We start from the raw sequence: 15,983 nt of genomic DNA, 5'->3' as shown, positions 1-15,983 counted from the left end.
AACATTTTTTTAGAAATAAGTTGTTTAAATCGACAATGAAGTTGCCCAAAACTCTTCTAAACAAATAAAAGTGAGCACTCTCGAAAATAAATATATATTTCTAGAGAAACCTTTCTTGGTGTCCAACACTATTAAACGCTTAAAATGTTTCACAAACATAGAAAAAATTTTGTTATTAGATTATTTTTTTCTTATGAGTGACCATTTAGAAATGATAAGATGAGAATCACTTTTTGTTTTTAAAATGAATTTGTTTCAGTGTAGTGTTTTATTTTTTTCCGATATTTTTGAACAAAAGTTCAGACAGAAAAAAGTGATCCATTGACAATTGTTTTCTAACACTTATCGTTACCGTACGTCCATGAGACGGATGGGCGTTTAGAAGTAAAAAATGTATAAACGCTGGACATTTGTCAGACATAAAATTCTGAGTGCCTGTTTTGTTTATCTAAAAACATACCTTGATAAAAATCCTGGATGACATATTTTCTTTTGAGTCACTATTTGTTTATATAATTTGTTTTTTTTTCAGTGCAGCTTCTACCAGATTTTTTAAATATTTTAAGATAAAAGTTCAGAGAGTTTCCTGAAAGTCATCCATTGAGAACTTTTCTCTATCTCTAGTCATTGTTTAGATATACATTACATTAACACATTAACATTAACCATTAACCCGCCAATCAGCGTACCACGCGCTCATCCAGCAATTGTGCTTCCGACAATATCGCATCGTCAAGGCATCGCTTTTTGACCATCTACTACCAGAACGTTAGGGGCCTGCGCACAAAAACGTCTGAGTTGAAGCTAGGATTGTCAAACTGTGAATACGACGTGGTAATACTCACCGAAACATGGCTTCGGTCCGACATAAGCGATTCGGAACTAACATCAGATTACTCGCTCTTCCGATGTGATCGCAATGAATCTACAAGCACCCTCACGAGAGGCGGTGGTGTGCTTATTGCAGTTAAATCTACACTACGCTGTACCGAGATTTTGCTAACCGACTGTAGCCAGCTCGAGCAAGTGGCTGTGTGTATAGAGCTACCAGACCGTTCTCTGCACATCTTCGGTATCTACCTACGACCGAATTCTGACACAACACTATATTGCTCCCACACAGCCGCCGTTCAGTCTGTTTGCGATGAATCGTCAGCAAGCGATATCGTTTTAATTCTCGGTGATTACAATCTTCCCCAGCTTCAATGGAATTTTGATGATGATATCAATGGATGCATAACAGTTAATGCCTCTAGCGAGCAAGAACTCGCTTTTTGTGAATCCATTTCTACATGCGGGTTGGTGCAATTGAATTCTTTTTCGAACACGAATGGTAGAACACTCGATCTAGCATTCACGAGTTCCCCGGACGATTTTGAAATTTCGCCACCCGTGCTTCCGCTCTTACCAATCGACCTTCACCATCCACCGTTTGAGTTGCAAGTTGATGTGCGTAGTTCGACGCATGTTGAACTCGGAAACAGCCAGCCAGATTTACTCGATTTTGACTTTAGGAGCTGTGACTTCAGCTCTCTTAATGCTGAATTTTCAACTGTTAACTGGGTACAGCTGATTGAAGGTCTAACTGTCGACAACGCTGTTCTTTCGTTCTACGACAAGCTGTTCGAAATACTCAATTCGAAGGTGTCACGGCGTCGTCGCGCTGTTCGTGGAGCCATTAGGAAACCATGGTGGAATGCCGAGCTCAGGAATATGCGCAACAAACTGCGCAAGGCGCGGAAACGATTTTTTCTTAATAAATCCAATGAGCACCGTGAATTACTTCGCCTTGCAGAAACAGCCTATAAGGAACTAGTTACGACATGCTATCGAGCCTATTTAAACAAACTACAGTCGAACCTGAAGCATAATCCTACTGAGTTTTGGAAATTCGTCAAAGAGCAAAAAGCTAGTAATCTCGTCCCGGACGGTGTGTTTTACGGAGAAGCCACTGCCAACACACACGAAGAAGCCGCAAATCTTTTTTCGTGCTTCTTTGAAAGCGTGTTTAACACTGTGCCGCCCCAGCTCCATCCTAATTGTTTTCAGCACGTACTTTCCCACGACATTCGTCTACCGTTTTTCAATTTCTCTCGTGAGGATGTATTCATAGCGCTTACTAAGCTTGATGAATCGAAAGGGGCTGGAACTGATGGATTAGCTCCTATAGTATTGAAAAAGTGCGCCGAGTCGCTAGTTGGTCCGGTAACATTGTTGTTTAATCGATCGCTGGATGAACAAACTTTCCCGACTTTATGGAAGACGGCCAAAATGATACCCGTTCACAAATCAGGGAGCACACGAAAAGTTGAAAACTACCGCGGAATATCTATTCTCTGCTGTCTAGGGAAGCTTCTGGAATCTCTGATGCATGAGGTCATGCTATCCGCAGTTAAATCGATAATATCGAACGATCAGCACGGTTTCGTCCCGCGTCGCTCTACAACAACTAACTTACTATGTTACACCAGCGTATTATTTCGGGAAATTGAATGTCGAAATCAAGTGGACTCGGTATACATCGACTTCTCAAAAGCATTCGATACCGTTCCGCACACCTTCGCAATTGAGAAGCTTAGGCATATGGGCTTCCCCAATTGGATATCCGACTGGTTAATGTCGTACTTGACCGGTAGAAGCGCATTCGTCCAGGTGAACTCCACACGCTCTAGAAAGTTCGACATCCCGTCTGGAGTTCCACAGGGTAGTGTACTGGGACCGCTGATTTTCGTGCTTTTCATTAACGACTTGTGTCAACGAATTTCTTCTGCAAAGCTGCTTTTCGCCGATGACCTGAAAATTTTCCGAGTAATTAAGTCCATGTTGGATTGTGTTTGCTTGCAAAAAGACATCGATATACTTTCACGTTGGTGCAAAGAGAACGGGATGCGTGTGAACATCAACAAATGCAAGGTGATCACTTTCAGTCGCTGTCATAATTTGATTAGTCATCAGTACAACATCGGCACAACTCCACTGGACCGTGTGCAGTCTATCCGTGACTTGGGCGTCATTATCGATTCTAAGCTCCGCTTCAACCAACACATCTCCGCCATTACCGCTAAAGCTTTTTCGATCCTCGGATTCATTCGCCGCAATGCTTCACAGTTTACTGACGTGTACGCGCTTAAGGCACTATACTGTGCTTTAGTACGCAGTGTTCTGGAGTACGCTGCTCCCATATGGGCCCCGTACCATACCTCTCAAGTTATTCGCATTGAACGAGTTCAAAAATGTTTTTTACGTTTTGCTCTTCGTCACCTACCGTGGAATGACCCTGTACTTCTGCCCGACTACTCGCAACGATGTCGTTTGATTGACCTGGAGTTGCTGTCAACAAGACGAATAAAACTTCAACGATTGTTTGTTTTCGACGTCCTAACGAACAATATTGACTGCTCAGACCTTCTCCTGCTAATTCAAATAAATGTTCCTCAGCGCCGGTTGCGATACTGGACAATGATCTCCATACCCGGGCACAGGACAAGCTATGGTTATAACAATCCGCTCAGTTCCTGCCTAAGAGGCTTCAATGACGTCAGTGATTTATTCGACTTTAACTTAACCAAAAATAGTTTTAAAAATAGAATTAAAAACATAGCATAAGACAAACCAGTCTGTACGATATGATCGAAGACGATGAACAAATAAACAATAAACAAATAAACAATTACAGTCGCTTTTTACGCGGGGATATGTGCCGCGTAAAAAAAAAAGCGTAAAAAACCGCGTGAATTCTGCAATCCGAGTGAAAAAGAGCCGCGTAAAAAAAAACGCGTAAAAAGCGACCTTAGTGTATCGATTCAAAAAGAGGGTTGAACAGTAGGATGTTGTATCCTAGCACGACCACGCTTCTGACCAAGAATTACGCACACTATCAATGAATGCATTTTTTTTCTTCATCTATATCTTATTTTATAAATTCATTGTTGAGAGTGTTTCATTATTCAGTCGTAAAGTCTGCTATTGCTTGCTCAAATAAAAAAATTCTTCATTACTTGTTTAGTTACCCTAAGAAGGGCAGTTTGCTGTTCAAAATTTGGTATTATTCTGATCGCAACCTTTGTGCTGCCCCGATAATGGGGGAATGAGGCTCTCTGACAAACACACACTGAGAAATTTGTTTTCAAAATTAGAATATTAGACGCTCGCGGCAAATTTTTATAGCCCGGATCCAGCACAGAACACTTGCTTGTCTTGTTGTGAAAATAGGACAAAGATCCATCTCGGGAGGAAGGCCAAAGTCCTCAGCTGGCTAATCGAAACGTTTGCTGCTTTTTCACGCTGCTGTTGAGATGTGTGACCAAACGGGCAACTGGTTTGTTTGAGCCGACAGCAAATCCGGAAAGCCAGCAGATACTGGCATAAGCCGCTGCTGCTACTGTCACAGCCCACTACGCGAAGGGCGCTATGAAAAAGACTCCTCCGTTTCACCACATTTTCTCATCTTTTTTCGACAAAAGTTTTCACAATTCGCATTTAATTTTTGCAAACAACGGAAAACACCGATGGAGCTCTCACACACTCAACGATCGTATCGTGTTGCGGCTTGGAACACCAAGCGATTTTTTTTTTGCTCGCTGTTGCGTGTTGCATCTTGCAGGTGAGAAACGACAAAATATTTTGTTCGCGCTGATTGTTTGAATCGACTTGAAATTATTTCTGTAAAGTCTAATTAACCTATTTTATTAAGGGGATAAAACAGGGCAGTTTGCTGTTCAAATCTGATATGCTTATTGCAGCCTTTGTGCTGCCTCAACAGTGGGGGGAATAAAGGCACTCTGACAACAAACATAGTTAAAGCGGTTTTTAAACTTAGTAAATCGGACGGTCGCGGTAGGATTTGATTGCTAGGAAGCACAGAATGTGTCTTCGCCGAGATATGGGACCAACTGGCAAGTGATTTGTTTAAGCCGGAAGCAAATTTGAAAAACCAGCTGATACTGGTGCAATCCGCTAGGCTTCGGCTAACTACCTAGTATTCTGTTGACCTTTTCAGGGAAAGCTAGTAAGCGACAAGGTGCTGACAGCCCTGTCGTCGGGTTGGCGCAAATCACGTCACATTCCATTTCCACATTTGATGCAGCCTTTTCTGGCATATTCTAAAATAGTATCTTTTCTTCAACTTCACTTCACCAATGCATTTAGTACACCTAGCATTCAGTTCTCATAGGATAAATAGCCTGAATTTCCCACATTCCTTCATGATATTTGACACCTTGTTTACCATGGCAAACATCGGCGTCCACGTGACCTTAGTGTAGAACGATTAAGCAAATAACTAAGAAAGAGTACAACCAATTTTTCCTTATGTAGTTAATTGGGAGCGATAGGGTTTTAAATGGACAAGGAGGAAAATCGGAAGAGAGAATGTTTTCTCTTCAATTTTCAGCTCGGTGGAATTAGGGTTGGTTTATTTGATAAATTTAATCTTGATTCATATGGCGTCCATACGTACGGAACTATGACGGACTTCTAATTTCTTATCGATAGCAAGTTCCGATAGAGGGTTTAATACTTCCTCTACACAGAAATCAAAAACTTAGCAAAGAAAAATTGGGAATCAAAAATTCAACGGCAGATATTAGTTACAAAAATCAGCAATCGGGAATAGAATTCAGACTTCAAAAAACAGGAACGAGAAATCAGAATTTAGAAAATCATAAAACAGCAAAAAAAAATCAGAAATTTGAAGTCATAAATCAGGGGCCAAGGTTCTGAAATCAGAAACCTGCAAACAAGAAATCAAAAATAACAAATTGGAAAAAACTTGAAAAAAAAAACATAAATTGAAGTCAGAAATAATAAACAAAAATCAGGAGCCAGGTTCTCGAAATCAGAAGTCAATACCCCAAATGATAATTCACAGATTGAGTTGAGAGAACCGCAAAGTAAATATGTTTTTCGATTACTTTGGTTTCTTGTAGTGAAAATTGTACAAAAGAATAGACGTAGTTTGAGTTTCGAATGCAGAAGGTGGAAGAACTTTGCTCTCTTTCTCCATTTTATATTATCTCTGTTGCATTCGTTATGAAGTCAATTTTTTTTATGTTTGATGTCCACTATTCGTAACCATAACTAACTTTACCCATGATCTTCCCTCTCTCTCTCCGCAGTTTGCATCGGTACCAACGGTCGTATGTCGGTGCCATCGAACCGCGAGTACCACTTCAAAAACCTGCGCGATCGGTACACCAACTGTACCTACGTGGACGGCAATCTGGAGATCACCTGGATACAGAACACTTCGTACGACCTGGGCTTCCTGCAGCACATCCGCGAGGTGACCGGATACGTGCTGATCAGTCACGTGGACATTCCACAGGTCATCCTGCCCCGGCTGCAGATCATCCGCGGCCGGACGACGTTCAAACTGAATAAGTGGGAGGACGAGTTTGGGTTGTTTGTATCCTTCTCGCAGATGAACACCTTGGAGATGCCCGCTCTGCGGGATATACTGAGTGGATCGGCCGGCGTGTTCAACAACTACAATCTGTGCCACGTGAAGACTATCAACTGGGAGGAAGTTCTTTCCGGTAAGTAGTACATTGTGATACATAAACATACCTCGTTGTATGCTAACTGATATTTTCTTCCATAGAACCCAAAGCACACTACCGATATACGTACAACTTCACTTCGCCCGAACGGGACTGTCCGCAGTGTCACCACAGTTGCGAAGCTGGATGCTGGGGCGAGGGAGCGCACAACTGTCAAAAGTTCAGCAAATTGAACTGTTCTCCTCAGTGCTCCCAGGGGCGCTGTTTCGGTTCCAAGCCGCGCGAATGTTGTCATCTGTTCTGCGCTGGAGGTTGCACCGGTCCTACACAAAAAGACTGCTTAGCTTGTAAGAATTTCTACGACGATGGCGTGTGCAAACAGGAGTGTCCACCCATGCAAAGGTTTGTTGTTTCTCAAATTCTACTCAACTTGCATCAGTAACTCACCAATTAACCTTACTCAACAGATACAATCCAACCAACTATCTCTGGGAACCGAATCCAGGAGGCAAGTACGCTTACGGTGCAACCTGCGTCCGCAACTGTCCGGAACATCTGCTGAAGGATAACGGAGCGTGTGTGCGTACGTGTCCACCGAACAAAATGGCCCAGAACGGAGAGTGCGTTCCGTGCAACGGAGCCTGTCCGAAAACGTGCCAGGGTGAGGGAATCGTCAACTCAGGAAACATAGACAAATACAAAGACTGCACCATCATCGAGGGTTCGCTAGAAATTCTGGATCAAACGTTCGACGGCTACCAGCAGGTGTTTTCCAACTTCTCGTTCGGACCGCGCTACATCAAAATCCACCCGGACCGGCTGGAGGTGTTCTCGACGCTGAAGGAGATCAGCGGATTCATCAACATTCAGGGCGATCATCCGGACTTCAAGAATTTGTCCTACTTCCGCAATCTGGAGGTCGTTGGCGGCCGGCAGCTGAAGGAAAATCTTTTTGCGTCCGTGTATATTGTGAAGGTAAGCTGAGGGTTGGGAATTGTGTTTGGAACTTGGATCTTTATTTTTCTAATCTTCAACAGACATCTCTACATTCCCTTGAGCTGAAATCGCTGAAACGGGTTAACTCGGGAGCCATCGTCATACTGGAGAATGTACACCTGTGCTATGCACAGGGCATCGACTGGTCGAAGATTAAGAAGTCTGCCGATCACGAAAGTGTGATCATGTCCAACCGAAATACTACTGTTTGCCGTAAGTATTGATGATGCTGAACAATTTGAACTGGGAGTAACTAATGAAAATGTTTTTTTTTTGTAGAAAACGAAGGCATGTTTTGTGACGAACAGTGCACCAGCGCTGGTTGCTGGGGAAAAGGACCGGAACAATGTCTGGAGTGCAAGAACTTTGTCTACAAGGGCAAATGCCTTGATAGTTGCAAGAGCCTGCCGAAGTGAGTTACTACACTAACTTTTCCATTATAACAGAGAGATAAGTTTTTTTGTTTCCTCTTTCCTAGAATCTACCAAGTCAACACGAAAACCTGCGGCGATTGCCACCAGGAATGTTCGGACTCTTGCTACGGTCCCAATGCAGACAACTGCGGCTCCTGCGTGAACGTGAAGGACGGAAAATACTGCGTCTCTGAATGTCCCTTCACCAAGTACAACCTGAACGGGACCTGCGTTGCTTGTCATAAAACGTGTCTCGGTTGTACGGGACCCCGGGATACGATCGCAGCCGGTGGCTGCATTTCTTGTGACCGAGCCATTATGCGCAGCGACGGTACTGTGGAACGCTGTCTCATGAAGGATGAACCCTGTCCAGGTAATGACACATCTTATTAAGTTTAAAAATTTTCAATACTCACTAGAAATGTTGTGTTGCAGACGGCTACTACAGCGAACGAGTCGAACAGGACGAAGGTCCACTGAAGCAACTGTCCGGTAAATCGGTCTGCCGCAAGTGCCATCCACGGTGCAAGAAATGTACCCAGTATGGATTCCACGAGCAGGTCTGCCAGGAATGTGCAAGCTACAAACGGAGCGAACAGTGTGAAGACGAGTGCCCGACCGATCACTACGTGAACGAGACTTCGCGCGAGTGTCTGCCGTGTCATTCGGAGTGCCGTGGCTGTCGAGGTTCCGGTGAGGATCAGTGCGTCGACTGTCGCAACCTGAGATTGTACGATGGCGACCCAACCGACAACTCGACGGCATTTAACTGCACCTCTAGCTGTCCGCCAAGTCACCCGTACAAAAACTTGTGGCCAGAAATAAACAAAATAGGCCCCTACTGTTCGGCAAACCAGGTCCAGAGTGGATATCAGCTGGAAGCAACCACGAAACCTATTGTAATGTTCGGCTTTCTGATTGGATTGGTCGCCGTGGGATCATTCGGGCTGTGTGTTATATTGTTGTATTGCAAACAGAAAAACAAAAAGGAAGCGGTCAAAATGACAATGGCTTTGGCGGGCTGTGAAGATTCGGAACCACTTCGTCCGACTAATGTGGGACCGAATTTAACCAAACTGAGGATCATCAAAGAGGCGGAGATTCGACGCGGTGGTATCCTTGGCATGGGAGCTTTTGGCCGCGTGTTTAAAGGTGTCTGGATGCCGGACGGCGAGAGCGTGAAGGTGCCTGTTGCCATCAAGATTTTGATCGAAATGTCTGGAGCTGAATCCAGTAAGGAATTCTTGGAAGAAGCGTACATAATGGCATCGGTCGAACATCCAAATCTTCTGAAGCTTCTGGCGGTGTGCATGACTTCGCAGCTCATGTTGGTTACCCAGCTTATGCCTCTGGGGTGTTTGCTGGAGTACGTTCGGAATAATAAGGATAAAATTGGTTCCAAGGCGTTGCTCAACTGGTCTACACAAATTGCGCGCGGTATGGCTTATCTGGAGGAGCGACGATTGGTGCACCGGGATTTAGCGGCTCGCAATGTGCTGGTACACAACCCTTCTAGTGTAAAGATCACCGATTTTGGACTCGCTAAGCTACTGGATTACGATTCGGATGAGTATCGTGCAGCGGGTGGTAAAATGCCCATCAAATGGTTAGCTCTGGAATGCATTCGTCATCGTGTGTTCACCAGTAAAAGTGACGTGTGGGCCTTCGGTGTCACTATTTGGGAGCTGCTAACGTACGGAGCTAGACCTTGGGATAATGTTCCAGCGAAAAACGTCCCGGAACTGATTGAAAAGGGAGAGAAACTTCCGCAGCCCAGTAACTGCTCACTGGATATCTATTGTATTTTGCTTTCCTGCTGGGTGCAAGTCGCTGACGCTCGTCCAACTTTCAAAAGTTTGGTCGAAAAGTTTGCCGATATGGCAAGAGATCCAGGCCGTTACCTGGCGATTCCTGGAGATAAATTTATGAGACTGCCGTCCTACACTAATCAGGACGAAAAAGACTTGATCCGTACGCTTGCTCCCGCGGCAGATCTTCCGGGAACTATCGTCGAAGCTGATGAATACCTCCAGCCAAAGATGAGGCCTGCCATAATGCTTTCCCCGCAGACGGCCGAACCGGTCGAAGAGAAACCAAAAGGTCTTCGCTTCAGTCGAGGTGCTCTCAAACCGGACGACGAAACGGATTGCAATGCCCGTGAAGTCGGTGTCGGCGGAATTCGGCTCAATTTGCCATTGGACGAAGATGACTATCTGATGCCAACTTGCCAAAGTCAGGCACCGTCGGTACCCGGTTATATGGACCTGATCGGTGTCCCCGCTAGTGTTGATAATCCCGAGTACCTGATGGGATCGGCCGGTAGCAACGTCAGCACCGGACTGCCTACGCCGCCTCCGATGAGTCCAAGCGTCAGTGGTATCTGCATGGCAATCCCCTCCAGTCCTGTTTGTAGTATAGCTCCCAGCAATCATAGCACCGTTATCGTTAGCACTAATCCCACTCCTGCTGCGACCATCCCCAATAACAATATCAGCAACAACAACAACAACAATAATAATAACAATAACACCATCGTTGCCAATAATGCCAATAAAGGAGAAGCTATCCAGCTGCAGCATACTACGCTCCATGAGCCTCAAGCTGCACCGCCCACACAAACACTGGGCATTCCGCTGTCCCCTACCGAAACGGAGACCACCTCCGAGCATGAGTACTACAACGACCTGCAGCGGGAGCTGATACCGTTGCATCGTAATGAAACTACTGTATAATAGTGATCCGGCTAATCAGCTAAATTGTACAGAACTGACTATTTTTTTATCTTAAAAGCCGATGCAAGTCGAACGCTTTGAAATACGCAAAACAGTTCAAATTGTTATTATTTCATAAGTGCCTTCTATAACGTGTAGAAAATTTCAATGCCTAGCTGATAGTGAAGAAATAAGATCAAAACCATGGTGTGTAGAGAATGGCGCAACGAGATGTCAATTTCATCAACTCGGTACACCTATTACTCTACGCGTCATGATCAAATCGAACGTGCCTTTCCCAATCAAGTAGCCATCGGCTGAGAAAAAGGTGGCTACTGATCAATTGTAAATAACATATAGAAGGTAAAAATCGACATATCGAAACAAAAACATAGCTCTGAAGAATAATTACATAGCTAGTACTTATTATATGAGGTTTTATACGAGGTTTTTAGATTATACTAGGGAGAGTCGGAACGAAAGAGTGTGAACCAAGTACAATGAAACAAGATTTTTTTCGCGATGGGTTAGCCAATTCCCAGATGTAGCAAACGTCAAATGGTTTAGGTTACGAACAACATTATCAAAATTCTTTATATTTTTTATATTTCATTCAAAACACCTGTGATATTATTATTAAATAATCGATTGTCAAACTTTACAAACTACTTTCTTCCGAGACCAGGGTTCAAAAATAAAGCAATAGCGTCTAGCTGTTAGGAAAATATTCGATTTCATACATTCGCGATATATAACAACGTCTAATGAAACTAACGAAATACGCAACCGCTACTTCTCTGCTTATTTTAAAACTAAACCAACATTGCTAATTAATCGAAGGACATATACACACATTTCCAAAAGTTAAGCTGTTTACTTGGAATCTCCTCATCAACTACGAGTGCATAATTAGCACAACACAGTACATAATCAAGTGTTATTTTCATACTTCAGGCCGCGTACTATTCATATGACGTTAAAATTTAGTTCACTGTAAATATGTAAGGAAAAAACCTATCCTGTATGCTCTTACTTACTCATTCAACGAAAAGTTCGCTGAACAAATGAAACGGAAAAGCAATACCGACCGTCGCGCCATATCGTCGTGGTCGCGGTCCGCGTCGACTTCAGAAACGGAGTGACAACGAATTGTAATATAGCGTAGCAGCAGTAGCAGTGAAACAGCCGGTCAGAAACCCCCTTTCTAATCGTCGTTTAGTGCTAAGGAGATGTAAACTGTTATACTTCGTGCCATGTTTCGTACATGAAATAAACTAAAAGAAAACCGGTCTGAAAGCTGGCGTAGCAAAGAATAATGCATTTTCGCACGTGCGTGGAAACGTGCCGGGGGGGCACGTGTGTGCGTGTAAAAATGGAACATACACAACGTAACGGACGGCACATCCTTTTAGTTAAAATACTTTTTGTTGAAGATTTTAAGTTATCGATATTTTTTAAATGCTAGAATTAAAGGTAAAATATTCAAAAACAAGAATCTATCAAGTATTTTTTCGGATGACACATCCTTCTCTCTTAACCTTAGCTAGAAAATATGTTTAGCGTTTAGGGATAATTTTAATCTACTTCGATGCTCGATTAATTATTCGTAATTTTCTTTCAATCGTTAGGCATTGCAAAAAAATTCAAAACTTTATCCTCCCTTATCAACAGACTTCGCGTTTGCTAGTAGTTCAGAGCATTTTCATGTCGTGAAAAAATTTAGCTCATTCAGAGTGCAACTACTCCATTCCATCTTGAATGCAAATCGTTTACCTCGCTTGCTTACAATACTGTGTTCAAGTTCTTGCTCACAAGTCGTATTCGAAACTTCTGTAGAGATGTGAGGCGTATGCCACGTTACTAAAGTCGTTATGAAATATATTTTTACTTCTACCGAACGAAATGAAGAAAACAGAAAAATAGTAGGAGGGTGGTATTCAAGACACGACCGCATGACGTTGACTACCGTATTCTTATATTCCATTAAATTAAATAGTAGAGGTAATTGCAACGCTTCTTTTACAAAACTTCGAGACACCAAAAGGTGCCAGTTGCCGATTATATTCTTGTTTTCTGGTTAGTCCGTACAGAATTCCAGCCATTTTAGTATTTTGCAGTAGCCATGTACTACTAACAGCCACCAGCATTACGGGTGAAACCGGCCCGAGATGACCGGTACTATTTTGTCTTTCCTCCTTCCAGCTGCTAACACTTAGCGTCCGTATGTAATCGGTACGGTTCAGTAATAAAACTGATGGGGGTTCGAACAGTACGTTTTATACCAAGGCTTCGTCAGTTAGTTAGAAAGAAGACGGGGCTACATAGAGAATGGATTGACAAGGAACGCAAATAAACATCGGAAACAGAAAGTGACAACAACAATAACAACAAAGTCAGCTCGATTGTATCCGTTTGTGTCGACTGTGCTTGGGAAGAGAGGAAGTGATTGGCTGCGCGGTATGATTTAGACAATCGATATTGATTACCAATTTTTCAATAGTGTATCTCAAACAATAGTTTGTTTTTGTTACATAAATTTAACCGTAAAAGAATTTCTGATCGATTGATGCCAAAACCTCGAAAACCTGATTATAGATGACTGCAAAATAAGCGCTCAAAACCTGACCACTTTTCCATGGTTTTCCTTGGTTGAATTAGGCTGATACAAATTTTGAATTCTTTTTATGTCCAAGGTTATCAAAATTAGCAAAGGGGGTGGCAAAAAATAAATATCTTTGATCAAAGTTTGTGTGCAAGTTATGACGTTTGTAACTTGCACTTATAAATGTTGCAAAATAATACTTTATTATGATCACTATTTATTTCGCTTGCTTTTGGAGACATTCTCGCTGTCACTGGACTTGTTTGTTGCTAAATAAAGCATTTATGCTGTCGAAAAACCAATAAAATGAACAAAACAGTTTGGACTTTTTTTTCTTCCCCTTCCAATATTCAAGATTTTTGAAAGGGGGGGGGGGGGGGAGAAAGGGGTGACATAAAATGGAAATAAAATTTATAACGGCCTTACTAGATTTTCAAATTCAGGTGCCTAACTTCGATATAGACGTTAGTCAACTACAACCCACACTAAGTCAAATCAAAAGTTCTTGCATTTTTGCATCATTTGTAGCACCGTGAAATAATTGTGCGATAGAAGCCAAAAAATCTGGTTTTCTTAAAAAATATATAACTTAGCCAAATATCAACCAATTTCCACAAAACTACTTTCGTTTGATTCGGAATTGAATATACTTTAAAAATTATAGTATATTTGTGGTATGTTTCTTACAAAAATAGACGACAAATTTCAAATTAAATTGAAAAATTGCGTGAAAATATCTAAAAAATTAGATTTAAACTCGAATAACTCAACATATTTTATTGATATTAGTAAAAACCTGTATATATTTTGAAAGCTCTATTTGTCTCCTTTCTAAAACTGCTCAAATATTGAAAATCGGTTGATAAATGACAGAGTTACAAAATATCATATGCGCTGAGGTCCAAAAAACCGTATTTTGACCATAACTTCAGATTTTGGGGGTGTTTGGAAAATTTCAAGCGAATGTTGCACTCAACAAGACCTACAACCTACACTAGGTCACTTCAAAAGTTCTTGCATTTTTTTTTTCATTTGTAGCACAGTGTTATAGTTTTTCAACCATTCCAGGGAATTTTGGTGCCCCTCGTGAAGATAGCTTTTTTAGACATCTAAATGTGTTTTTCCATTCCTATGTAAAAGCGATGAACCCGGCGAACAATTACTCAGCCGCACTTTGACGCATATCTGCATATACTAGGGATACCAAAATTTACAGGAATGGTTAAAAAGCTATAATCTTTTTAAGGCCATCATTTTGAGCTGTTGTTTGTTTTATAAGATGTAAATCTACATAGTAGTTTGTTGGCGCTCCCAGTAAGGTGAAATATGGTTTATGAAACTAATCACTTCTCGGAATCTCTTCAAGCTGTAAAGAGTCACTGTCAAGAAATCTTGGTCTTCGTTTGAATTGCACCACAATTGCACAGCAGATGTTTCGATGTCGTTTGGTCGTTACCTTTTGTACCTGCCAACGCTTAAGTCCCATTTTCGTCACACAGTTTGATATACTGCAAAAAGGTTCTGGGTCAATAAACTGTGAATTAGAACCTTTTTTTGCAAGCTCCTACGGAAACACCCATATTGGGTGGTATTTGGTCATTTTTGGCTGTTTCCCAAAAACCGGACGTTGCCATCGTAGAAATCTAAATGATATCCTTTTTAGGCTTCTGTGCAACATCTCGATTACGGAAATACCCGTATTTGGTGGCATACGGAAGTTTCATGCTGTTTTCCAGAAACCGGAAGTCGTGGAAACATTCATAAATGACGTAGCTTATTTTAGGTTTTTTTTTTGCTTTGTTTCGGAGAGATTTCAATCATAATTACATTTTGCAAACTGTTTTACAACCTAAAGAGAGAGTTGATTAGGTGTATAGTATTCAGAAACATTGAGAAATCGGTTTAGTAGGTTTCGTTTGGATTTTTTGTGAGAAAATCCACTTTTCCAAAACTTTCGTCAGATATTCAACCAGCTTGAAGTAGATAAGTTTTTCTACAAGCATCGTTGCGCCTTGTGGTTTTCAGGAGAAATTTTCCTAGGAAAATTACCTACAAATATCATCTATCGATATATTTTTAGGACATCTCTGGAGATAGTTTTAAACTATTGGATTTTCCCATATAACATCGCATAGAAAAATGAACAATCCGGTGAAAAAATAAAATTTACACAGTTGCAATAGAACTCAAAAGGAACACGAAAAGCGCGGAGTAAGAAAATCACATCATTACTTTTTTTCCCATGTAACGTTTGCATAAAAAAAAAAGACAAAAAATACCGTTTTCAATCATAGTAACCCATGAGTCAGCAGAAAAAATGACAGCTCTATCAGTCGAACTCTAACGGTGAGGGCGAAAACATTTGGCATTTTGTGGACGCCGAGACTCCCGTTCCGGTTTCTGAAATCTTTTGGTACTACTGGACAACAATCAGAGCATCGAAAGAAAGTCCAAATCCTGACAGCTGACAACCCTGAGCGACAAGAAGCTCCAAAGAATGCTGAAGAGGAAGACCGAGAAAAAAGTTGCTAACCACATCGCTAAGTGCGCTTGGTCGGAAGGTAGGCCAAACAGTGAAAAAATACTTTGCGAACATGGACATGCTTGTCAGGAAGCGGCAGTCCCGTCTACTGGTCTCGGTGCTGCAGGCAATGACACAGCGGCAGCGGTTGAATAAGATAGTCAAGTCGATTTTCCCAATGAATCGCGACGTGGCGGTGGTGATGGACGACGAGACCTATCTCACCCTGGTCCGCAGGTC

General features: G+C 42.1%; 1 protein-coding gene across 2 annotated transcripts in view; it reads left to right on the top strand.

The window, feature by feature from the left end:
• The window catches only part of LOC129728099 (epidermal growth factor receptor), a 240,503-nt gene extending 228,388 nt beyond the window's left edge, over window positions 1–12,115 (top strand). For both annotated transcript variants that reach the window (XM_055686489.1, XM_055686488.1), the window contains exons 2-8: window positions 6,117–6,536; window positions 6,602–6,902; window positions 6,968–7,475; window positions 7,538–7,709; window positions 7,776–7,908; window positions 7,975–8,282; window positions 8,345–12,115. In XM_055686489.1, the coding sequence (XP_055542464.1) occupies window positions 6,117–6,536; window positions 6,602–6,902; window positions 6,968–7,475; window positions 7,538–7,709; window positions 7,776–7,908; window positions 7,975–8,282; window positions 8,345–10,641 (4,139 nt within the window). In that variant the 3' untranslated portion in view covers window positions 10,642–12,115. The remainder of the gene's footprint in view (window positions 1–6,116; window positions 6,537–6,601; window positions 6,903–6,967; window positions 7,476–7,537; window positions 7,710–7,775; window positions 7,909–7,974; window positions 8,283–8,344) is intronic.
• Window positions 12,116–15,983: the final 3,868 nt, after the last annotated feature.

This window comes from Wyeomyia smithii, chromosome 3 (assembly GCF_029784165.1).
Source record: "Wyeomyia smithii strain HCP4-BCI-WySm-NY-G18 chromosome 3, ASM2978416v1, whole genome shotgun sequence".
NCBI classification, from domain to species: Eukaryota; Metazoa; Arthropoda; class Insecta; order Diptera; family Culicidae; genus Wyeomyia; species Wyeomyia smithii.
Note: the sequence above shows the minus strand (reverse complement) of the source record. Positions and strands in the feature narration are given on the sequence as shown.